The sequence below is a fragment of the Diadema setosum genome, chromosome 4 (genome assembly GCF_964275005.1).
Source record: "Diadema setosum chromosome 4, eeDiaSeto1, whole genome shotgun sequence".
Classification (NCBI taxonomy): domain Eukaryota; kingdom Metazoa; phylum Echinodermata; class Echinoidea; order Diadematoida; family Diadematidae; genus Diadema; species Diadema setosum.
Genome location: NC_092688.1, coordinates 3639069 through 3665330, shown reverse-complemented (window position 1 = coordinate 3665330; position 26262 = coordinate 3639069). Strand labels below are relative to the sequence as shown.

Sequence of the window (26262 nt, the reverse complement as noted above, 5' to 3'; positions counted from 1 at the left end):
CATTAGGCTCACAATGTGTTATCAAAAAGGGAAGTAGGGTATACACATGTACCTATTAGCCTTATTTTTTTTCTCAAAATCCATACGGTATAATTTCCTTATGATCTGTGCCACGAATAAAATTGCTTGTCATAGCAAATATTTTTGAAAGGGATATTCTTTCTCAGAATATGAGGACAATATACTGCATTTATTAACATATCTTTGAATATGTAATGAAGTATTATGATAACATATTTATAAATATTAGATAGGCTTATTTCCATTTCTGGATGAATTCAAGCAGATTGAAATTAAAGAATAGTGTAATCTAAAAGAACACATAACTCATTCTTTGTAATAGTTACATATAGTTACTTTAGTAGCATTTAAATCTATGACAGGCTATATATCAACAGGTCCTTTAAAAGATACAGAGGATCATTTATGATGTTGAGTTTAATGATTATATGACCCTCTATTACATAAAAGAGGCAGGGTCATTCAAATTACATATTCATATTGATTGTGTCCCGAGCAAACAAAAATAGCTGTTACCTTTTAAACATGAAGCGTTGATGTTGACCTTCACTGGGTATATATATTTCTGGACTGGATGTATATAGTCGAAGTGTCAACTGATGACTGAGTGAAAAGACGGGTGGAGATCTGGTGTAATTCGAAAGTACAATTTCTTTTTTGGTGGTTGATACATCATCCTGTATGGTTACTTCCACGTAATGATTGTTGGTAGACTGCAGCCATAGGACCATTCTCTCGCCAATCGGTGCTCGTATTTCCCACCTGTCGGCGACTACACGAAAGTCGTCGTCTGCCTGGATTTCCATTGTGAACAAATCCACCGCGCAGTCGAGAGTTTGACCTGAAATCAGAGGCGAAAAGCCAGAGAATAAGATCCATCATGAAATGAAGAACATGGAGTCACTGTTAACTTCAGCACCACGACACAGGCAGGTGAGCTGCCATAAAAATAACGCAACGTCACCCGTAGTGCTTAAAGATGTACATTATATCCCTGCTTCGACAAGCAAGTCCACAGCTTTCTACAGAGCTTTCTATTATATAGAATTCAAGTCAAGTGAGGAATTAATTAATTTCAATCTCTGATTTAACAATGTTCCCCCAGGTACAAGAGGATATCTGCAGCAAAAGTCTAAAAAGGAATACGAAACTATATCTCAATACTTACTTATTAAGAGAGATATATTTGGCAGAGGAAGAGAGATAAAGATTATCACAAATATCCACTTGTAAAGACGGACAGCCATGACTTCGTTGTTTGTGTTCTTCGTACCCCGAATCAGACTTTGTTAAAGCCATCAACTAGCGAAGAATAAGCTACGAACATTTTCCCTTCAAGAAGGATTTCCAAGTCTATTCCCAGCACAAGACAAATGGCATAACTTCTAGAAATAAATTTTGCGTAACCACGTAAAGGATAAAATTAATGTCTTGAATGTCACATGACGTGGGCCACTCCCTGCCCTGCGCGCTGTGCTCAAGGAACAGCGTCACTCGGCCAATCAGCGCTGCTCTTTCTTTTGCCTGCCACGTAAGAAATGAAAGAGAAACTCAATGCCAATGTTCTAATTGACCATAAATAGATGGTCTGTCTCCAAGGACCATTCAAATCAAACAATGATAAAGGAAGTTCTACAAATAAAAGCTTTTGATGACTACTCGCCTATATCGCTCAATGGCTATAATACATTGACTAGATCTTCACCAGGGAAGTGTATGAGAGATTGAAACAAAACCACCGGTCAATAAGTGTCACATAACTTCGTGTTTTGGCCAATTATGGTTGCTCTAATCTCCCAGTATAATTATGTTAAGACGACTCATGTAAAAGAAACCATTTTAGAGCTGTAATGACTTAGCAATTAAACTCCTCTGAAGAGCTCGGTAGAGTTTGAGTGTAGGTTATCAATCACTATTTTGTACAAACTACTTGGAAAGTTGTAAGAAATAGCATCAGTCCCTCAGACAAAGTAGCTAATGTTACAGCATTAGCTCCAGTTACTGACAACGTATACGTATGGAGATGCTATTCTATTTATTTTTTGTCTGAATTTGAGATGGTTGTTATAAAAAAAAAATATTGTATGTGTTTTATATAAAAATCTTACTTTTACACTGATTAGAATCCCATTACCTCACAGAGAAGCTGATTGTCTCATTTCTTTAGTTCTTTTGTCTGATGCGAAACTGTTCAAAGAAAGCAAAAATTGTGTAACAATAAGCACAAATGACCCCTTGGAATCAAATTTCCTCATAGAGAAGCTCGCTATTGAGGAAACAGAAAGGAAAGGAACAAAAGATTGAGGCCATTGGATATACACCTGTTATGCTTTGTGTGTTTAGTGACATAGAAAACGGAGGCTTAGGAGGGGCAAGTAACAGAGGCTGCCAGAAAACAATGTTTTAAGGATAGGTTTCTCTTGGGTCAGATGGATAAGGAAGTGCAAGAAGAACATTGATCTGATTAATATAATCTTATAGTGAAAGAATTAGACTTGAAGCGGACGTTGCTCTCGATGTTCCCCCTTTTAATCAATCGAGCTTTCGGCCTGTCATCAGGCCTTCATCAGGATCTACCAACAGAACAATAATATGAAGGTAATACTTCAGAAGATTGGCATCGCATTATATATCATGGTACATTAGACCATTTGGGAAGGAGACATCTCTCGCACTATATATTTATATACATACATAGTGCGAGAGAGAGTTCCCTTCCCAAACCTACGCGGTGCCTCATTATGGGTAGCATATAGTGAAAGAAATTAGACTGAGGCGAACGTTGCGCTCGATCTTGTTCTCCCTTTTAATCAGTCGAGCTTTCGGCCAGTCACCAGGCCTTCCTTAGGATCTACCAACAAAACAGGTATTATCTAAATAACCTGATGTGTCATAATATGTAATGCAATATCATATAATGACAAACTTCTGAAATATTACCTTTATATACACAAATCAATCATTCAATTCAATGTAAAACGTGTACATGTATAATTTAACGTGATGTCCTGCATCACAGCATCGTGTGCGTACTTTCTGTCAAAAAATACAATAATTAACATTCAATCATAACACCTATTATTTTGCATATACACTCAAACGTAATCATATCAAAACATCGCAAAGTCATATTCCCAAATACATCATACACTATTGTATATATTATCATTCATATCCAATCAAATTAATTCATGACGCTCAACAGTAATCATGTATCGTGTCATCATGCAATATAGATATCAACAAACTTTCATGATATCATTATGTTTATTGAGTGCAATGCAAATATGAACATAATATATACATTGTATATGTTTACATCTAAAATGTTATTTTGTTTGTAATTATTATGCTTAGAATTATGAGAAAATATGGTTATATATATCAGCACATTGATGCAAGAATTCATTCATATATTTTTTTTCATTAATGATGTATTTTTGATGATGAGACGATGTTAGATTGGATTTTTGTATTGAATTGAATGATTGATTTGTGTATATAGAGGTAATATTTCAGAAGATTGGCATTATATGATATTGCACTACATTTATTATGACACATCAGGTTATTTAGATAATAACTGTTTTGTTGGTATATAGATCCTGAGTAAGGCCTGATGACTGGCCGAAAGCTCGACTGATTAAAAGGGAGAACAAGATCGAGAGCAACGTCCGCCTCAGTCTTATTTCTTTCAGTATATACATATATATATATATATATATATATATATATATATATATATATATATATATATACCAGTGGTTAATTATATCTATTGAGAGGTAGGAATGAATGGTAGATTGCTAGATTGGCATTATATGATATTGCACTACATTTATTATGACACATCAGGTTATTTAGATAATAACTGTTTTGTTGGTATATAGATCCTGAGTAAGGCCTGATGACTGGCCGAAAGCTCGACTGATTAAAAGGGAGAACAAGATCGAGAGCAACGTCCGCCTCAGTCTTATTTCTTTCAGTTTATTATACATATATATATATATATATATATATATATATATATATATATATATATATATATATATATATACCAGTGGTTAATTATATCTATTGAGAGGTAGGAATGAATGGTAGATTGCTAGATTTCAACAGGTATTATATGTCCAAGCATTCTGTCCGTATAATGAACTCTCATTGGGGCTTCAAGACAGAGATTCCCGTCAGGAACTCTCCCCTCTGACATCAGTGATTACTGCGATATTTGAGTATCGTACGGCAATAGCTAAATATTACATTTCCATATTACGAACACAATATGAGGTGAAATTATTTACTTGTACATTGTATTTTTGCTCAACATATAACATGTTTAGGAGAAACTGACAGCGTGTAAAATATCTTCATTTATTGGTGCCTGAGTAATCGGCAAAGTAACGTGAAGAATACACAATACGCGATTTGCAGTTTACCTATAGTTGATGCGAATACTGATTTGGTATATATATATATATATATATATATATATATATATATATATATACATATATATATATATATAAACTTGCACAGAGACGTGTTGGGTAGCACCCCTTTAGTAAGCTTTCGGGCTTATTGCCTTTCTTCAGAATCCACAAAGGGCAATAAGCCCGGAAGCTTTATTAAAGGGGTGCTGCAATATCACAGCCACGTCTCTGTGCAAGTTTCGCTGGCAATATATTTAACTGTCTATATCACTTCAGTCAATTTTCATGACAACATATTTGAAACTCCAAGGTTCCACAATTATATTTTTCTTAATTTACTTTGTTTTTGCAACCTAATTGTTTGTTACCAAAGAAAGTGAAATGTTTATGTTCTTTTCGAAAAATGAAATAAAATTTGAATTGAAATGAATTGAATTGAATTGAACCTTGCAGGATATTTATAAAGAGAAGAAACAAATGAATAAATGTCAGAAAAACAACACGAAGAGATTTTTTTGCAAGCCGATGAACAAATCACCCACAAAACACCAACACACTGATACGCACAAACAAGCAAACACACACACACACACACACACACACTCAAACGCTCAGTACAGCCCTTAATTTCGATGAAACGCCTTCACTTCAATTCACCAATTTTCCATATAATATCATTAAAGAAAACATAGCTGCACATCATAATGTCAATCATTATACGTGTATAGTTTGTTACATTTAAAAAAAAAAAACGTTTAGGCCATCGTTCCATACACATACAAGAAGAACGTATCTTTTGTCTCTTTTTTTTTTTTTTTTTTTTTTTTGGGCGATTTCATCAAATGTCATCCTTACACTTTTCTCTTTAAAGCAATCTCTTTGCTTTATACCGACATCCCTTTATCTTCTTATGAACACACGTTCGTACAAACACACATGCCCATACACACAAACACACGCACACAAGAAGTAAAATGCACATGTAATGTTTTATAGACTCAAATTGCAACTGCTTCTACCATCACGGTAAACATTCACACGATGAAATTCGATTTTGGACCTCCATTTCATACTTAATATCAAGGTAAAAATAGGACATTACTTCTTAGGCTCTATAATACATATTGTGTATGGATACGGGGTGCAGCAGCGACACGATGTAAAATCAGACAACAAAGAGTGCCGCGGAAGAAACGATCTCTGTTTGTAATGAAAGTTTTTGATACAAATACTCGGAATATGAAGTAATAGCTGAACACAAGTGTCAAATACAATATCGCTAGAGGATAGCAATTGAACTGAGGACAAGTTGTGGACAATTCTCCCTGTGCCACATTCACAGGACTTCATACATTTAAATTTTCTTCTAACATTCTTTGTTTGATTATCAAACTTTCTATCATTTCTGTTTCAGTCAACATAGAGTGCTCATATTAAGGATTTATTTAAAGGTAAATGATTTATGTTCATTCCAGCTGGGACAATTTATGCTTAAATACAAAACAATCCCCACAAATATTTGATTTTTTTTTTGTTGCAGTTTTGTTTTCATTCTCCCACTCGACGTTCCAGAGACTATCCTTTACTACTATCAATAAATACATTTGTTTTCACTGGCCCCATATTCTTGAACAGTCTTGACAAGACTCTCAAAGATACTATGACTTCCAAAGAAATAAAATCTGAAAAAAAATCATTTTTGTATTCCTAAAAAAGAACACTTTTATCACCAAAAAATGTCAAAATTTCGGGTTTTATAAATTTGGCAAATCTTCATCAAGCCTCAAACTTTTACCCATGCTGTGACGATCTTTCGAAAAAAAAAAAATTGTATAGACCACTTGTTTCTTGTTTCCTTTACTTTTTATGCCTATTTTGTTTTCGTTTTTTCCATCCTGTTCCTTCCTTGTTATAGTCTTTTCTCTCTGTCAGTTTCGTCTGACTTCACGATGTCAAGATTATCATACATGCAGTCCTTGAAATATCTTAAGGAAATTCACAAATTTACAAGCTTTGCTTTGTGGATTTCTCTTTTTCATGTTAAAAAAAGAGTTAAAGAACATTTTTAGTTGCTTACTTGTTCATCTATCGAAATATAAAGTCAAAATTATTATGACTGTACCATCATTTGATCATGTACTGAAATTTGTGTGATTTGAATTATCATCATTTAAAGCGTTATGTATATAACTTTACAGTATTATACGGAAAATAAAAATGATTTGAAATCAATTTAATTTAATGTAATTTTGTCAATGACATGATATAAGCTGGAACGCAGGCAATGAAAAATTACGTGCAGAATAGTTAACAACTTTATCCAATGAAATGATCAGAATCAAGCTCAATATTATTACAGACACACACAGAGAAATATACACATATATATCCGTTGGGTTTAAATCCGTCGGGAATATATAGTTTGTTGAGGATTGATGAAAAGTGCTCGATTCTGTAAGGCAGATCATATTAGGCGTACCTTAACCCCCGGCGCGAGGCGCTGTAGTAACACGGTACGTGTTGGGGTCGCTGGTGTGGTTATGCGTACCATGTGCTTTGGCGTCTTGTCTTGTCTGCTACCGGCGGTTTCACGCTGACTTTGAACTTGAAAGTCTGTCTGCCTGAAGATCGCTACAGCGTCAAACCGCTGGTAGCGGACAAGACGCCAAAGCACAGGTACGCCTATATGTATGTATATATATATATATATATATATATATATATATATATATATATACAATGTATATATATATATATATATATAATGTCACAACAGAGGAATGCATTAAATGCCAATCTTGATTCATTTAATTGAAAATCCGAATTTTCGGGGGTCCTCCCCTTCGTCAGGGATGACAGTGCGAATGAATTTTCACAGTGTTAATATCACTGTGAAAATTCCTTCGCACTGTCATCCCTGACGAAGGGGGAGGACCTCCGAAAATTCGGATTTTTCATTACAATCAAGATTGGCATTTAATGCATTCCTCTGTTGTGACATTATTATTGCTATTTCTAGTACTGCCAATACGTGGAGCATCTACAATATATATATATATATATATATAAGGTGAAGCGGGCTTGGCCTCGTACGTTGTGGGTGCTGCATTATGTTTAGGTATATGTGTGACGGAGGAATATCTCCCAGACGTTGCAGTAATGTTCACTATGGCCTTTTATATATATAATAGTGTGAGAAGATAAGAGCATTCGTGGACGTAGCTAGTGATCAACGTATGTGTTTATTGCCGAGCTTTCGGTCTTGTTAAGACCTTTATCAGGGCTGTGAAAAGATACCAAAATGACTCACTCGTATGGCTGTTCTCGTAACAATATAAATCTGACTAACGTAAGTCTATAATGACTATATCATCAATGAATCCGTAGTTATACAACAGAATACAATAACAATATACATAATTAATGTCATATTATTGAGTGCATTTCATAAGAATATAATCACGTCAAACTGAACATTCCTGTGTTATTGGTTGTAATAAGGGTATACAGCGCACACACCAATTTAATATTTTCATGTTGTATGTTATATTATCATAAGACTATAATATAAAACGAAAATTTTCATGTTGTCGACAATAATGTAGTGGTAGACCTATTCTGGCTTATTTTGGGCTCTTTTTTATTTTCATCTGCTGTCTGTTTGCAAGTGGTTTGTTTATTTGTTTGTTCCTTCTATTTCTACGTCCCTCACGAACATTTCATAGCTTTGGTGCAGGTTTATGCTCAGGGAGAACTGTCACATTATATGCTTGTGCATGCACAGCAGTCACACCTATTTTCACTCCAACTGCGCACATGACTGTATGTATCGTTCTACATGTATACTGTGCAGACGAGCTGTTTGTTTTAACTCCAGCTATACCGGAAGTGACGTACATCCGATCATGAGAATTTCATTGAACAATAAACGTGCACCGGTTGCCAAGGTTTAACCCTAACCAGGCAAGGCTTTTGTGGGTGTTCTGTGGCCGGGGAGGGGTTGATTCAACCCCCCCCCCCCCCCCTTGAGATCTCGGCCGTCGCTCGCGCAATCGCCATGAAAATTAGCACATACATTACTTGTAGCGCAATCTACCAAACTATACTGAAAGAAATAGAAATTTTCGTCATAATGATTAATTATGATAATGTATGCATAAAATTATACTTTTTGCTCTAAGTCAGAAATTAAAGCTCCTAGAATCCTAATTTTTAGTGATAACATTCTTTGTAGCATTCCTAACAATGTACTTGAAAAAAAAAATCTGGTATCAAAATCAATTTCCTATATATTTTGTTGTTTTATGAATTTCTTATGTATTTCTTTGTTTTTTCAACCTTTTGTTTCATCATTTTTTGGGGCAAAATTTATGACAGAACCTATTTTAAGCATAATTGTGCTAAAATTAATCAATTTCAGCCTATGAAAGTGAAAATAATCATATCTTTATGAATAAGGAGAGAAAACTCCATTTGCATAGACTTTGTACACAAAATCACGTTTTTGAGCCATTTTCGGTCTGACAGGCATGTATAAAAGGTCGTGCAGCATCGTAACGGTATGCACGATTTTCGCAAAAATGGTGTCAAAAGATGCGCGAGACTTGAAAGTAGAAAGTCAGGGAACAGCGCGGTCAGAAAATTTCGCGTGGCGGAGTTGTCACGAAAAATGTTGAGGGGGGGTTGATTCAACCCCTCCCCGGCCTTTTTAGGGTTAACCCATTATTACTTTGTTGTTTAGTTTTTCTATTTTTGTTTTCATTTATGACTGTAACTATTACCGAGATGATATTAACAATGCAATTCACCTGTAGAACGAACAATATCAAAAAAAAGTTATTTGCCATTTTATGTTTTGATTGTTTTGTCTTTGTCTTCTCCTGTTCTTATGTTTTACTCTCTTCGAACACATTGGTTACAGAAATGTAATGAATATTTTTAGGTCACCAGAAAATAAGGGACATTTCCTTTCTGGCTGCAGCCTACCATATCATTTCTTTTTCTTTTTATACTGTTTAACTGATATGTTTGTGATTGTATTCTAATGTTGATGTTGTGTTTGTTTTTAATATCTTCTTTGCTTTGGTGAAATAAACAAACCTGGAAGTGACTGATACCTAATACAAATTTTCCAAGAATGTTAAAAAGAAATCGAGTATGTGAATCGTGGAAAAACAGAATGATTCAATAATCAAACTCTGTGCTTCCATTGATGCTCTCGTATATTGTACAACTCAGGTGATCTTGGGAACTCTGTGTAATATGGATATCTGTTCCGGGAGAATGAGATGTTTGGGTGTATGGCAACTTGTCTTTGTTAACACACTGCTCACTGACTTCTCCGGCACCTGCTTCGAGAACGAGGTAGCCATGTGCATCCTCCTCGGGCTTTCCTCTTGATTTGCTTGAGTAAATTGATGAAGAATAATATGATCGATCATTCAGGTCAGTCATACTAGAGAAGCGGTCTTCATTTCCCTCGATATATGTGTACTCTGAGCCAGACTGTGTTACTTGGATGGTCTTGAGTTGGTCTGAGTTTGGGGGAATTTCTTCATAAATTGATGAATGGAAATTTTTGAGAGCGGATTCTTCTTCAGCTCCGGAAATAGACTGCTTCGGGCTGGCTATTTCTCCACAGGCCGAGACATTGCTAACGTCGCTAGCCATTGTCGTATCACGGCTTGCCTGAAGTTGGCATCTGGTCATTCCATGTAGGTTTACATTTGGAAGCAGGTAACCCTCTCTATCAATGTATTTTTTATCAGCATCGATATCTGCAAACTGACCACACTGACTTTCCTCCTCATTGTTCTTCTTCTGACTGCCTGACATGTCCATGTACGGCTCATTCTTGGCACCGGCAACGTCTTGGCCGTCTTGCTTATTGATATCTTGGAGAGGCAACGAACTACAGTCTGCTGAGCTTGCAGCATCTCTCATCCTGCTCATTTCCGCTTCAGGGGTTTGGCCCTGTACAGATGAATAAAGAAGTTCGGCACACTTTAGTTTCTTCTTCTTCTTCTTTGCTTGTTTGTTTGTGTGTGTGTGTGTGTGTGTTACTTACACTTGACTGTGTCTTTACAGATCAACATAGATACACATGAGTTGTAGGCAAGCCATATTCATATGCCTTTCTTAAGTCTCATGACAATGACAGTTAATAGCCCCCTCATCTTCGGGGGGGGGGGGGACAACTCACCTTGGTGGCAAATTTACAAGTACGTACTTGAGTCAATTTAAGAGGAAATTATTGGATGGTTAGAATGATTAAAAGGGAATCTCCCATGGAATATTTGTTTAAAAACCAAGTTTTTTACTTCCACGACACATATAACAATGTATAAGTAAGGACAGCAATTTCAGAGTACTACATTCGGAAGATGCGTTCCAAAAGACGAACTTTCTGTTGAGGAATATGGGTAGTTTTATTACGGTCAAGGGGTACCGATTTCAATTTTCAAAATTTCAAAGAAAGAATGGATGAAGAGATTCCCTACCCTGATATTGTTACTTCGTTTGTTAACAAGCTTTCGACGAACACCAGTAGCTAGCATCGCCAGAAATAGAGATCCAACCACCATCGAGCCTGCAATAGCTGTTATTTTCATTGACACTTTTTTCGTCATGGACCCGCCCTCTTCTGTTCTAGAGCTCTAGAGCAGAATAGCACAAGTCTGTGGTAGTCAAGGAAGTGAAACTAGAATATAAACTTTAAGTACAAGCAAGTGCGTGCACCAGACGTTCAATTGGTTCTGAACAGGACTTTACTTGCGTGTCTCTGTACAACGGAAACAAGGAAGTTTGCTGTTTTTAAGATGAATGGCGGAGGAAAGTCATCGGCATGATCTATTCAAGAGACTACATACTATAATTATATAGCGTCGGCACATTCTAGGCACACTGCAGAAACGTACACAAGATGTGAAGCATGTTACGCTTGAGACATTCTTTTCTCAACCTTGTAGCATCGCTTAGTTTTTCTTTTGTCTATTCCTTCCTTGAATTTGAATGCAGTACAACTGTTTTAATATAACGAGCAGATATCAATAACTGCACTTCCACACATACACATTTAGGCGTATCCACTCTAAGCGGGTAAGAAGCCCAGTGAATTACTTTATTACTTAACATGTTTCTCACCTGCAAAGGACAAAGAAGTTGTTTTTGGCAATGGAGTCAGCTTTCTTTCGCCTGTTTGTTGAAAGCGGACATATTGTTGATAAAGGTATTTCATATACATATATAAACAATGTATGATATGATTTTCATCCCACTTTTCCACACGTGTTCTAATAGATTAATTCCCTGGTCTGGTGTGCTACCTTAACAAAGTCAAATACTATCATATTCTTTGAATGCAGCATGTTACTGAAATTGAAATAATGAATTATCTATCGCTGTATTTTGTGTTCTAAGCAAGTAGTACAAACTTGATAAGAGCGGAAGATTACAAATATGATATCTTTATTGAAAATAATGAAGCCTTCAACAGAAATCACAAATTTAGAAGTAGACTTAAAAACCACTTCCTAAAAGTGCAATGCGACTTTGATAGATATTTGTTATAGAAACATTAAGAAAAAATACATAAGAAATTCATCATACTTTACTAAGAAATTCATCATATTTTACATGGAAATATTGATATCAAATATGGTAATTAGATTTCGAGATGCCAATGGCATATTCTTCACAAGATCAATATTGTGGAGTGTAGGTCTACACCATCATGTTACTAATAATAAAAGACAAGGCATGTACCCTGAGCGTTGGTCTTGACTGTTTGGCAAGTTGGGACTGATGTATTCCAGACAGGCAGATTGGTGTCTCTAGATGTCACACATTGCAATGTGGCACTGCCATTGATGACGTAACTATCATCGCAGGTGAGAGTTAAAGAAGATCTCAGTGACGTAATGACGGAGTTCCATTCTCCGTTAGACACGTTACCAGGATGATCACATAATACCACTTGATCTTCTATGTATGAAGCAAAAGCAGAAGGAAAGAGAGGAAAGGAAAGATGTGGAGTTAGTTTAGAAGTATATGAACAAACCTTTTCATAATCATAAAGCCTAGTGCTTAAAAATGTAAAGTTTACATTACGTCCTTCCAGGTTTGTGCTCCCGTGCATCATTACTAATTTTTGTCCGTTATCATCGCTAAAGCAAATGGTATAAACAACTTTAATTCGTAAATTAATTTTGATATGTTATGTTCACTTATATTCTTTGCTGAAAATTAAAAAAAATGAAAGGAAAGGAACAGAAACAAAGTCCAAGGGGCAGAAATTTTTATCTGTCACTTTACCCTGGTCTCTTTATACTCATATACAAGCTCCGAGCAGCAACATATCATAAACAGTCAAAAGTTCTCCAACTGTCTTCAACGACCACCTGCTCATAGCGACCACACTACACCTCGACCCACCCCTCTAGATGGAAACGTGTAGTTGAGAGTCCTTGCATGACCAATGGCGACCACCTGCCAGACCAGATCCCATAGTCATATTTCACCCCTTTGCTTTTTCGGCATCTCGGAGCAGACCCGAAAGTGATAAGAAAACGAGATTATCACGCGATACCGCGAATTGCCCATGAAAAATGCTCGTGACTACACTCCAACCAACAAACGCTGAAGAATTACTATCCAGGTGGGTTTTTTCAATGAATAAATAAACAGATAAATAGTTTTCCTAGGTATTGATTCGTCGTACATGTCTCTACGATGTCGTTAGATTTAGTATGTCCGCAACCTATTGACCGCTTTTTGTGCATACTATACATTACTTTAATAGAATTGGTCTTCGACTACATCAGCACTGATTTGAATAAGGGTTAACTCTACGACATCTCTGCACTTTGAGCCAGCAAGTGAACTAATCCTTTAAGGTTGAAACCAGCTTGGAAATCCAGTTTACTCAATGACTACATGAATGCAGAAACGGCATAGTAACTACATATTAGAGGGGCAGAAGAGTTCAGGATAAGGAAAGTGATTTATTATGAAGAAAACAATCAGAGATCTTACTGTTGACTTCTCGGAAAGATGGTACCGACGAGTTCCAAACCGGGAAGTAAGTCGACCGTCCAGGTAGTCCCACACATTGGAGATTTGCACTACCATTGATGGTGTAATCTTGGTCACAGGTAAGTGTTACCATGGCGCCAAACCACGTGATGTTAAAATCCCATTTTCCGTTTGGAACAATGTCAAGCTCCTTGCAAAAGCCATGGGACACTACAAATAATGATAAGCATTTAAAATGTTTAAAGGAACTTCGTTGTCACAAATAAGCTGCTTCATGCATTAATGGTTTTAACTTGCTTCTGCCGAGTATCCCAAGAGCACAGCATATGAAACCTAAATATTCAATATTAGCAGTGGTGATTTATCTCTCATTGTACATTCTAAATACAAATGTATACTGTATTACACCTATCATCTGTGAATGACAGCAATATGATTATATCATCATTTAGTTCAGATTACTTCCATGTTAGAAGGTGACACAAGTTCATTTCAATATCATGTGAAGCCAATGTGATTGTAAACACCATGATGAGGTAATACCAGATCACTGAAACTGGAAACATCAACGTTATAAAATTAGAAGACAAAATAAACGTAAAATGCATTAATTGCCAGTAATCCTGATATATAGTAAGTGGAATTGCATTCGAAGAAATGTGACGAACGACACGAACTCTTCGTGGATTCCTATATCGATTATAATTATCTTTGGATGAATTAAGTAAAATGATTTAACTTTTACGTATCAGTTGATATGCTATTCTTTTTCCGAATAAAGAAATTTACATATTCATAATCATAAATACTCTCATGAGCACCAACCCGTCAACTTGACGAATCAAACAGAACCACAAAGTTTCTTTGAAGTCCGAAAAATATGTGACCGTGCATCACAAAACGACAAAAAGTCGCACCCCTTGATTTTACGTGAGGACGCAAGAACGGTGAAACGGGTCAACCAAGTCACTATTAAGCTTTTTCATATTTCCTGAAAGAGCTACCCTCCTTCTACATTATTCTTAAGTTTAGGATCATAAAATGAATGGGAAAGAGTATTTTCAGCAATTTTTTCTAAGATGCTTTTTTGTGGAGCAGTGAGATCAGGTATGTCTTAGAGGCCCCTTTCTTGATTTCTGGATAACCAACCCTTTGCACAATCTCCACTTTCAAGTCTGATAACTTTTGAAAGAATAATGCTACTGCTTTGAAAGTAGGTTTTAATCATGTACAAAATGTGCTGATAGAGCACGCTCAATTTCAATGTAATCTGATAATCCCTTCATTGCTGTTGCTCCAGTGGTTTACATCCTATTTCTTTTGTCCCATTCATCGCACAGCTAGCACGATTTGGTAAAGATTAAGCGCTTGAATAGACGGATAGACCCTGTAGTTCAGAGCCTAATTTCTCAGTTCACATTTTTTTCAGAGTGTGCGCTTTCTTTCCAATATTTAGATATGTTTAGAGAGTCCATTTCAATTGAACTATACATCATTTTAAAGCTTAGGGTCTGTTCTTTCATAATCTGCCCTTAACTAAAAATCCATGTCTGGCGACTTTTAGTTGGTTTTGTGATGCAGAGTCACATTATGCTCTTTTGTCTTTTGGATCAGGTACGTGAAATAAATTCTCGTTTGGTCACACATAAAAAAGGGTTTAACAACATTATACATCGTAAGGTTGAATTGCGAAAATCGTTTTGTTTAATACATTAAAACAATTGGCCTAATGGAATGGGTTCATATTGTTCGCATTGTTTGAAGCAATTCAGATTTTTGTCGTGCACCATTTGAAAATATTGCACCAGGAAGTAAACTACTTGCAAGCGATTGGATAAATCGATCTCGTTCTGGGGTCTTCATTTTCGTGTAGACAAAGGACAACTGCTGATAAAGACAATGGCATGACATGAATTGAAATAATAATTCTTTATGCTCTATACAACAATTGAAACAATAATTCTTTATGTTCTATACAACGCTGAAATCTCTGAGATCCCTAATGGGTACCACGGGTTTATTCAAATGGAAGTCCATGCCTCTGCTAAATACTTAGACTAACCCATTAATTTAAGTGAATATCTTTTGATGTTGTGTAAAGACAGATTGTTCTAGCCTCATGGTTTAAAATCCTATTCCGGCGAGTATGGTAATTTTGTCTCGAGTATCATAGCCTTGCTTGGATAGAATTTCAAAATCTTCCAAGATGAATTACTTACCATTGAATGCATAATATAAAGAAGGGTTGAATTTCAGTTCCGCCATGCTTGGACATGGCCATTCGTGATGAGTAGTGGACATGGCAGCAAACGTGTCTGAAGGAACGCATACGCATGCGCCTTGGTGTATAACAGCTACATCAGCCACTTGTCTTTGTTCTCGACACGTGGAGGCGCACTCTACATTGGACTCAATGTCATGTCTGATGAAATTCTGAAATAATGAACTATCGGCCACGACGAGCTCGGCTCTCTCGGTCTATAGCATCCTAGATATCCAGGTTCTGCAGGAAGCAATAAAATATCCAACGAGTAACTCCTGATAAATTTTACAATTTTATGATAATCACCAGAATGATATTGCCTTGTTCACCAACTTTACCTCTTCCGCGATAACATAATTCTTCAGGATCTGCCAGAATATTACCCAAGCACTGTCAAGTACCTATTTTCACACCTACCGCTGTAGGTCAAGGTTGAACGCCTGAGAAAGGATTCGAACCCAAGACTTGGTCTTACAAATCACCATGATCATTGCAGAGCCTAGTACAACATATTCTTTTATGATTTTATGGGGTTTTTTCAGTGGAATGGAGATGAAAGAGTGCAAGGATTGCAAGGCGTGACATTTTCGTCAATCTCTTTGTTACTCTCGACTTGTTGCTGCATAATATGAAAGCATTATTGTCTTTCATTGGTCTTGCGGTGTTTTCCACATTAAATGTTGTCCATGAATTCTTAACCAGCATTGTAATATCATCACTAGTATGCCAATACCAGCATACCATGATAAAGACACGTACATTTGTTAGGCGTGTTTTTTTTTTTCACATTCAGGCTGCATACATTGTGAGACATCTTTCTTCAAAGCAAAAAAAGCCAAAGAAAGTCCCATAATCATTGACACCGGTATTTCTCACCTCTGCATTTCAGTTTAACAGCTTTCTCAGAAAGGCATTCGGCTCTTGTCCAGTTCAACATGCTTCGGAAACCTATGTATTTGTTTTGTGAAGCAGAATTAAAGTTAGAAGTATTTTAAAAGGCTTCTTTTCTCAAAATCATAAAGAAAGAAGAAGCATGTCCTTGCTAAAATCGATATCAATGCATAGAAACTAACGTACATCATTGTAACAGTAATCTATATTTATATGATTTTATTTCCGATGTAACAAGCCAGCAAAAACCTGGTGTGATTGACAATTGACAAGGGATATATCTTTAGACCAGTGTTTTGTTTGAAGAGATTTCGCGATGTAACCTCAGACATCACCTTACTTAAGGATTAATACCTAGATAGATTTTTCTATCTCATTTGGATCTCTTCATCTTACTATATTATGGCAATCTTTCTCACTTCTGCAGATTATGTCTTATTTATGAAGTAAATCTTCAGAAGAAAAAAAAAAATTATGAAGGCATATCCGGAATGTAGACCACACAAATGCGTTTCACTTGATACGTCCTTAACCACAGCCGGAGGACGGAATAGATGCATAACTGCATTTATCATATTCATTATCAAGTCGGGCATTTCTGAGCTCAAGTACGTTGCTGTTGATGCCGTTTTGTTTCCAGCATTTCCGTGTTCATCAAGAAAGTGATCTTACTTATCGTTCTGATAGATACGGAGTTTCTTGATTTCCGAACAAATGTTCAATACATTTTTTTCTTTGTATATATATCAAAACACCTATGTAAAAAATCATGGCAAACAAGCGTAAGAGATTCTTTCAATGAATCTTCAGCACCGGCGTGTACGGGCGTGTGAACTATACATATAAAAAAAAATCGATATATGTCCCGACATGGAAAATGCTCTAAGTAAATAATGCTCTAGTTGGATAGAGCACATGATATCCTTAGTACATAACGATACTGAGCTGGAGGTCCGGTAAAGCTGTGTTTAAAGGTCCAGATTACCTTCGGAAGCAGTGATTTAAAAAATGTTCAAGATATCACATTTAACGCATATTATGTGTAGGTCAGTTGTATCACGAAACATCCTACCATATTAAATTTTTGCAGTAAAGAATAAAATATAAGGAGATATCAGTATTTTTCTCAATAAACCATAACTGTAGACGGTTTAGTCTGGAAACATTCTTATTGTAACTATTGTTCGCATTTTGTGTATTTAAAAATACTTAACATCGATTATACACATTCAAATTTTTACATTGGTTGTTTCTATCCCTAATTCAAATTTAAGAACTATTTTGAAGCACCTAAATGTTGTGTTTTGTTTCATCTGCAAATGCTAAATTAAGCCTTTAAGTCACAGCCCCTTCTCCCACAAACTGGCCTACCATCAGTGATTACTTGTTAAAAGACAATACCCCCTCTCTCTCTCTCTCTCTCTCTCTCCTGTCTTTCAATGAACGAGTTTCAACAAATTCAATTTCTCCTCCCAATTTTTGTATATTAGTATGCTGCATATTGTATTTCTGTTATATTTAGAGTTGTTTAATTTGTCTTTTGAACGACAAGTACATGAGATTGTATGTTTGAATAAAATAACGACTGCTGCTTTTCATTTTGCATTTTCATAGAATAATATCGTATATTTGAAGTGATTATAATATCTGTTTCAACTGTTAGATTCAAATAATATCATACTCAATTATTTCGTTCAATTGACTTTTTATGACATTTATTTAATAACACTACATTTACGTATGAAAAAGAAATTCAGAATTAAAATTGTTCAATCAATCAATCAATCAATTAATTATATCAATCTATATCTAAGCAATCGGGAAGGCTCATCAAGACTGTGGTTCAGTTTCATGGGTCATCTCTCGAGACCGACATCCTAGTCATACAACCCACGAGTTCGACAATGAAAACAGGTCCACGAGTTATACAGCCCACGAGGCAGACAGCCCATGAGTTCGGCACTAGGCAAAGATAGCCCGTAAGTTCGTCACTATAGGTAAAAAAAAACACACAAGTTCGACATCACAGCACACTGTTTAATGTGTCGGTGTTGTGGGCCTCAGTGCCGAACTCATGGGCTGTATGACTCGTGGGTTGTATAACTCATGGGTTGTATGACTCATGGCTTGTATGAATCATGGACTTTATGACTCATGTCGGACCCATGACGTGCATCCAAGTTTCCCCTTTGAATTCGAATTATACAAATACAGGAATGAGGGAACTTTCTTCTCGAACACCCGAGTACAGCTACATTACGCAAACACAAAACTGTCTCACAAATTGCAAATAGGGCCTATACTGTGATGTTCAGTCCCACGTATACAATACATTGGCCAGGGTGACCTACACTGTGCACTGCTTCCCTACTAAATACTACATTATGACATCATTAAAATCAAACACAGAGTAAGAAAAAAAAGCAAACAAACAGACAGACGAACAAACACTTACGTGTAGGGCAATTTCTGGCCTTCACCCATTTTGTTGCTTTAAAGTAATGAGGCAACGTCAGGCTAGAGATCATCTGGAATGTTGGGAAGCCAAGCTCCTCACAGATTGACTCAGCTACCTCCTCAGTGAATCCATCACTGCAAACAAAGCTATCTGTAGCTGATTGCACAGCTACAAAGCCCTCCAGAGGAGAAGGTTGTCCAATGAGTTTCAAGGTCGATTCATCTTTATTGAAATAACAACAAATTAGTTCTACTTAGAAATGCATGTGCTGAATAATATTCTGTATTCCGTCGAGTGTAGTGTTTGACGAGGATTTTATCTGAGCCCACGAGTAACGATTCCCAATAATGTAAAAGAAAAACTTGAGGTGTTACTAGGACGTTATTTCAAAATCTATAGCACATTACATCAATGAAATTCAAACCAGATCATCCAATGACAAGTGCAGAAACAAAACTGTAACGGTATGACAATATTTATTGTTCTCCTGACTTCTTTGAGTACGAAATTACTTTGTATAGAAAATATCCCCTTCTGATTGTCACAATATCCAATAATCTCTATTCAATCCTTAGACTAAATAAGTAATCCTTTTAACTTTCTTTAGAAAAAAGATCCAGTGACATATCTTGTCGCGCCTTAAGACCTTTGTGTTTTCCATTCGTCTACTTTTACAATGTATTTGCCAACGATTGATGATCACTGTTCTCTTTGACCATGTGCTTATATTATTGTAGTTACAGTTGATGGATGAATAAAAAAGCTATGAAAATAGAATATTGCAAACAAATCTAAAATTCAGCGGTCAACGTAGTAGTTTCCCGTTAGGTTCACAATGTGCTATCAAAAAGGGAAGTATACCTATTAACCTTTTTTTCTCAAAATCTAAACGGTATAATCTCCTTATGATATGACGTATATTATATCAGACATAGACTCAAAATGTCATTGCAGTTGTGCTTTAGGGAAGTATGTAGGCCTACTTGGACACTTTCCCACAATTTACATGAATATTGCTAGCTTTTACACCTGACACTTATTTTCTGGCGCAAAGTTCCATTTTCGTATGCCAAGAAAAAGTTGTTTGTCATAGCAAATATTTTTGAGAAGGATATTCTTTATCAAAATATGAGGACAATATGCTGTATTCATTAACATATCTTTGAATATGTATGAAATATTATGATAACATATTTATAAGGATTAGATATAGGCCTATTTCCATTTCAGGATAAATTCAAGCAGATTAAAGTTAAAGGATAGAGTGATACAAAAGAACATGTAACTCATTCTGTGTAATAGTCCCTGTACGTCTAATACAAAGTACCTATGTTGTAAGTTGATTGTTTTTCTTATTGGTTTGGAAGTAGTTTGAGTAATTTTGTCCTCTTTACTATAGTAGCATTTACATCTATAACCGGTTATATTTCAACAGGTCCTTTAGATGATACAGAGTATTATTTATAATGTAAAGTTTAATGCTTATATGACCGTTTATTAAATAAAAAAGGCAGGTTAATTCAAATGATAGATTCATATTGCTTGTGTCCCGAGCAAGCAAAAATAGCTGTTACCTTTTAAACATGAAGCGTTGATGTTGACCTTCACTGGGTATATATATTTCTGGACTGGATGTATATAGTCGAATTGTCAACTGATGACAGAGTGAAAAGACGGGTGGAGATCTGGTGTAATTCGAAAGTACAATTTCTTTTTTGGTGGTTGATATATCATCCTGTATGGTTACTTCCACGTAATGATTGTTGGTAGATTGCAGCCATAGGACCATTCTCTCACCAATCGGTGCTCGTATTTCCCACCTATCGGCGACTACATGAAAGTCGTCGTTTGCCTGGATTTCCATTGTGAGCCAATCCCCCGTGCAGTCGAGGGTTTGACCTGAAATCAGAGGCGAAAAGCCAGAGAATAAGATCCATCATGTAATAAAGACCATGGAGTCACTGTTAACTTCAGCACCACGACACAGGCAGCTGAGCTGCCATAAAAACAACGCAACGTCACCCGTAGTGCTTAAAGATGTACATTATATCCCTGCTTCGACAAGCAAGTCCACAGCTTTCTACAGAGCTTTCTATTATATGGAATTCAAGTCAAGTGAGGAATTAATTAATTTCAATCTCTGATTTAACAATGTTCCCCCAGGTAAAAGAGGATATCTGCAGCAGAAGTCTAAAAAGGAATACGAAACTATATCTGAATACTTACTTATCAAGAGAGATATATTTGGCAGAGGAAGAGAGATAAAGATTATCACAAATATCCACTTGTAAAGACGGACAGCCATGACTTCGTTGTTTGTGTTCTTCGTATCCCGAATCAGACTTTGTCCAGGCCATCAACTCGCGAAGAATAAGCTACGCACATTTCTCTTTCAAGAAGGATTTCTAAGTCTATTCCCAGTACTAGACAAATGGCATAACTTCTCAAAATAAATGTCTTCTTCAAGTCGGAATGTCACGTGATGTGTGCCACTCCCTGTCCTGCGCGCTGTGCTCAAGGAACATCGCCACTTTGCCAATCAGCGCTGCTCTTTCTTTTGCCTGTCACGTAAGAAATGAAAGAGAAACTCAATGCCAATATTCTAATTGACCATAAATAGATGGTCTGTCTTCAAGGACCATTCAAATAAAACAATGATAGGAAGCTCTAGAAATAAAAGCTTTTGATAACTACTCGCCTCTATCGCTCAATGGCTAATATACATTAACTAGATCTTCACCAGGGAAGTGTAACAGAGATTGAAACAAAGCCACCGCGCCATAAGTGTCACATACTGTAACTTGATGTTTTGGCCAATAAGGGTTGCTCTAATCTCCCAATATGATTATGTTGAGACGACTCATGTAAATGAAACCATTTGACTTAGCAATTAAAATCCTCTAAAGAGTTCGGTAGAGTTTGAGTGTACGTTATCAATCACTATTTTGTACAAACTACTTGGAAAGTTGTAAGAAATAGCATCAGTCCCTCAGACAAAGTAGCTAATGTTACAGCATTAGCTCCAGTTACTGACAACGTATACGTATGGAGATGCCATTCTATTTATTTTTTGTCTGAATTTGAGATGATTGTGATAAAAAAAAGATATTGTATGTGTTTTATATGAAAATCTTACTTTTACACTGATTAGAATCCCATTATCTCACAGAGAAGCTGATTGTCTCATTTCTTTAGTTCTTTTGTCTGATGTGAAACTGTTCAAAGAAAGCAAAAATTGTGTAACAATAAGCACAAATGACTCCTTGGAATCAAATTTCCTCATAGAGAAGCTCGCTATTGAGGAAACAGAAAGGAAAGGAACGAAAGATGGAGGCCACTGGATATACTTCGTGATTCACAAGTTATGCTTTGTATGTTTAGTGATGTAAAAGGGGGGTGGTTAGGAGGCTGCCAGAAAACAATGTTTTAAGGATAGGTCTCTCTTGGGTCAGATGGAAAAGGAAATTGCAGAAAGAACATTGATCTGATTAATATATAGTGAAAGAAATTAAACATTTGAGGCGAACGTGCTCTCGAAATACTTCTCCCTTTTTACTAGTCGAGCTTTCGGCCTGTCATCAGGCCTTCATCAGGATCTACCAACAGAACAATGATATAAAGGTAATACTTCAGTAGATCGGCATTATATGACATTGCATTATACATCATGGCACGTTAAGCCACTTAGATAAATCTATTATTGTTCTACTGGTAGATCCTGATGAAGGCCTGATGACAGGCCGAAAGCTCGATTCATTAAAAGGGAGAACAAGAGAACAAGATCGAGAGCAACGTTCGCCTAAAGTCTAATTTCTTTCACTATCTGCTACCCACAATGATGCACCGAGTATGTTTTTGAGGACAAATCTCTCGCACTATATATATTATATATATATATATATATATATATATATATATATATATATATATTTATATATATTCATATATATGTATATGTATATATATGTATATATATATGTGTGTGTGTATATATACGTGTATATATACATATATATCCTACACAAATGTGTATTTCTATGTTTGTGGAAATATTGAGCTTCATTCCGATCACTTAATTGATGTAAGGTCGTTGACTATTCTGCACACGATTTTGCATTGCCTGTGTTCCAGCTTGTATCATGTAACTGTTAAAATTAATTTCGATTCAATTCAAATCAAATAATTTTTCATATTAATTAATAGAAGTAGTATACATAACGCTTAACATGATAATAATTCGAATCAAACAAATTTCAATACCTGATACAGTCATAGTCGTTTTTGTATTTATATTTCATAATATTTCGATAGATGCATGAGAAGTAAGGAACTAAAAAATATTCTATAACTGTATGCTCAAAAAAAAAAGAGAAATCCACTAGATAAGCTTAGCTAGTAAATTTTGATGAACTCCATGACGTGTGTATGAAAATTTTGACATGGTGACGTCAGACAAAACGGACAGAAAAAAAAGACTATAACAAGGACGCAACATTTTGGAAAAACAAACCAAAATTAGGCACAACAAAACTAAAGGAAACAAAAAACAAGTGGTCTATACAATTAGTTTTTTTTTGTGTGTGTTTTTTTTTTTCAGATCACCGACGCATGGATAAAAGTTTGAGGCTTAATGAAGATTTGCCAATTTATAAAACTCGGACTGTCGACATTTTTAGATAATATAAGTGTTCTCTTTTTTAGGAAGACAATAGTGATTTCTTTTTTGTCGGATATTAATTGTGAAGGAAGAGTGAGAGTATCTTTGAGAGTGTTGTCAAGACTATTCAAGAATATGGGGCCAGTGAAAACAAATGTATTTTGAGCAACACAGAATTTTTATTGATAGTGGAAAAGGATATTATCTGGAAAGTCGAGTGGCAGAATAAAACTAAAACTGCAACAAAAAACAAAATCAAATAATTGTGCGGGTTTTTATTGTTGTATTTAAGCACAAATTGTCCAAGATGGAATAAATATAAATTATTTACCTTTGGTAATTTATCATCATAAAGATAAACCCTCAGTATGAGCACTCCATATTGACTGAAACAGAAATAATAATTATGAAGTTTGACGATGAAACAAAGAACGTCAGAAGAAAATCAACATGTATAAAGTCCTGTGAATGTAGCACAGGGGGACTTGTCCACAACTTGTTCTCAGTTCGATTGCTATCCTCTGGCGATATTGTATTTAACACCTGTGTTTAGCTATAACTTCATATTCCGACATATTGTATCAAAAGTTTTCATTACAAGCTAACATCATTTCTTCCGCTGAACTCTTTGTTGTCTGATTTTACACCGTGCCGCTGGACCCCGTATCCGTACATAAAATGTATTGTCGAGCCTAACAAGAATAATGTCCTATTTTTACTTTGGTAGGAAATAGAGGTCTAAAATAGAACCTTATCGTATGAATGTTTACCTGATGAAGACGTTAAAGAAATATGTTGACAAAGAGATTGCTTTAAAGAGAGAAAAGCGTAAGGATCACATCTGGTGAAATCGGGGGAAAAATTGTTCTTGGAACAATGGCCTAAACGGTTTTCTTTTAATATAAGCCATATGATAATACTAGTGTTATGATGTGCAGCTATGACTTCTTTATTATATTATACGGCAAGCAAATTTTCATCAACATTAAGGGCTATGTCGAGCGTGTGAATGTACCTGTATGTGTGTGTGTGTGTGTGTTTGTTTATTATATATGTATATATATATATATATATATATATATATATATATCATAATATATATATATTATATATTATTTTAATATATATCATAATATATATATATACATATATATTATGATATATATGTATATATATATATATATATTGTTATATATGTATATATATATATATATATATATATATATATATATATCATATCATACATTATATTATATTATAATCATAATATGAAACACAAATCAAGTCAAATACAAGTAGAGAGTGAATAAAGCATCATGCAGATACACAGTCAGAATATTGATATCATAATCAATGCGGGAAGAAACCCCGACATCGGAATACACTCAACAAAGGTGAAATAATGCAAAAAAAAAAAGAAAGAAAGAAAGATAAGAAACAAACTTGCATTCATTAAATGCACACAGACAGTCAGAGTCAGTCAACTCAGAATTCATTCTAAAGCTTTGCAATATATTTTTACATACATTATTATCCCCCAAGACAATCTGATAAATTTCACTTATATAATCCTAAAACGGTGATGGCTCTGACATCTATCAGACACACCGGGCCCGATGTTTGGAACTGTTTTCCTTCTGAAATTCGAAGTTTAAAGTCTATGTACTCTTTAAGAAAGCTGTAAAAACAATGGTGCTCTCTGGATAGCAGTAATTTCATTGTCATTGTTAGTGTATTATACACGAAATTCTTTCGTAGAAATATAGCCCCATTTAAGCTTTTACGTAATCATGTAACCGACCGTGAACTGTATTAACTGTTCACCTGTACCTCAGTGAGAAAATATTTTGTCCTGCCTTGCTGATCAGTGATCCAGGTGAACTTAATTTGTGTAAACCTTTAGTGAAAGCAGACAGACCTCTCCTTTCCCTTCCACCTTTCTACTATCCTATCTCTAGTTAAGTCATCCCTCCCTCCTATTTTCTTTCCAATGCATATTATGTATGGGGGCTGCACGCAAATCAAGCCACACTTTTGCTGTAGCCCCACTGTATTATTCATTGTTGTATTGCTGATACATTTTGCTGTACATTATGTAAAGGTAATGAAAAAAAATTGTTGACAACTTATGTTGATATATAATAATACTTATGTATGGCGCGAATAATGTATGTATCTAGATGTTCATGTGCAATGATAATACAGGAACCAATAAATCTTATTAAATCAAATCAAATCAAATATTTTGAAAGTATGAAGTAATTTGCAATTCTGAACATTTGAAGGGAGTGCATTGTATAATACACAATCAATTTGAAAAGGATGAATCATTTCCCTCTCATGATTGTTCTCGAGAATTCAATGTCTGACTTAAGAACGATGATAGAGCGAATTTGGGTGTTAATAAACAAAATTTATTGATTTCGTCGATCAGTCGTTTTGATACAAATTGGAGGGATAATGTGTAAACACACAATTAATTGTCCCGTATGATTGAAGACCTTGAATA

The 26262-nt window shown here is 35.5% G+C and overlaps 1 protein-coding gene across 1 annotated transcript in view; it reads right to left on the bottom strand.

Annotated features, from left to right (window-relative positions):
• The window catches only part of LOC140227304 (E-selectin-like), a 51767-nt gene that overhangs the window by 16364 nt on the left and 9141 nt on the right, over positions 1–26262 (bottom strand). Inside the window, exons 3-4 of the mRNA XM_072307726.1 lie at positions 13485–13694; positions 12216–12425 (exon numbers count right to left, since the gene is read on the bottom strand). Of these exons, the coding sequence (XP_072163827.1) occupies positions 12216–12425; positions 13485–13694 (420 nt within the window). The remainder of the gene's footprint in view (positions 1–12215; positions 12426–13484; positions 13695–26262) is intronic.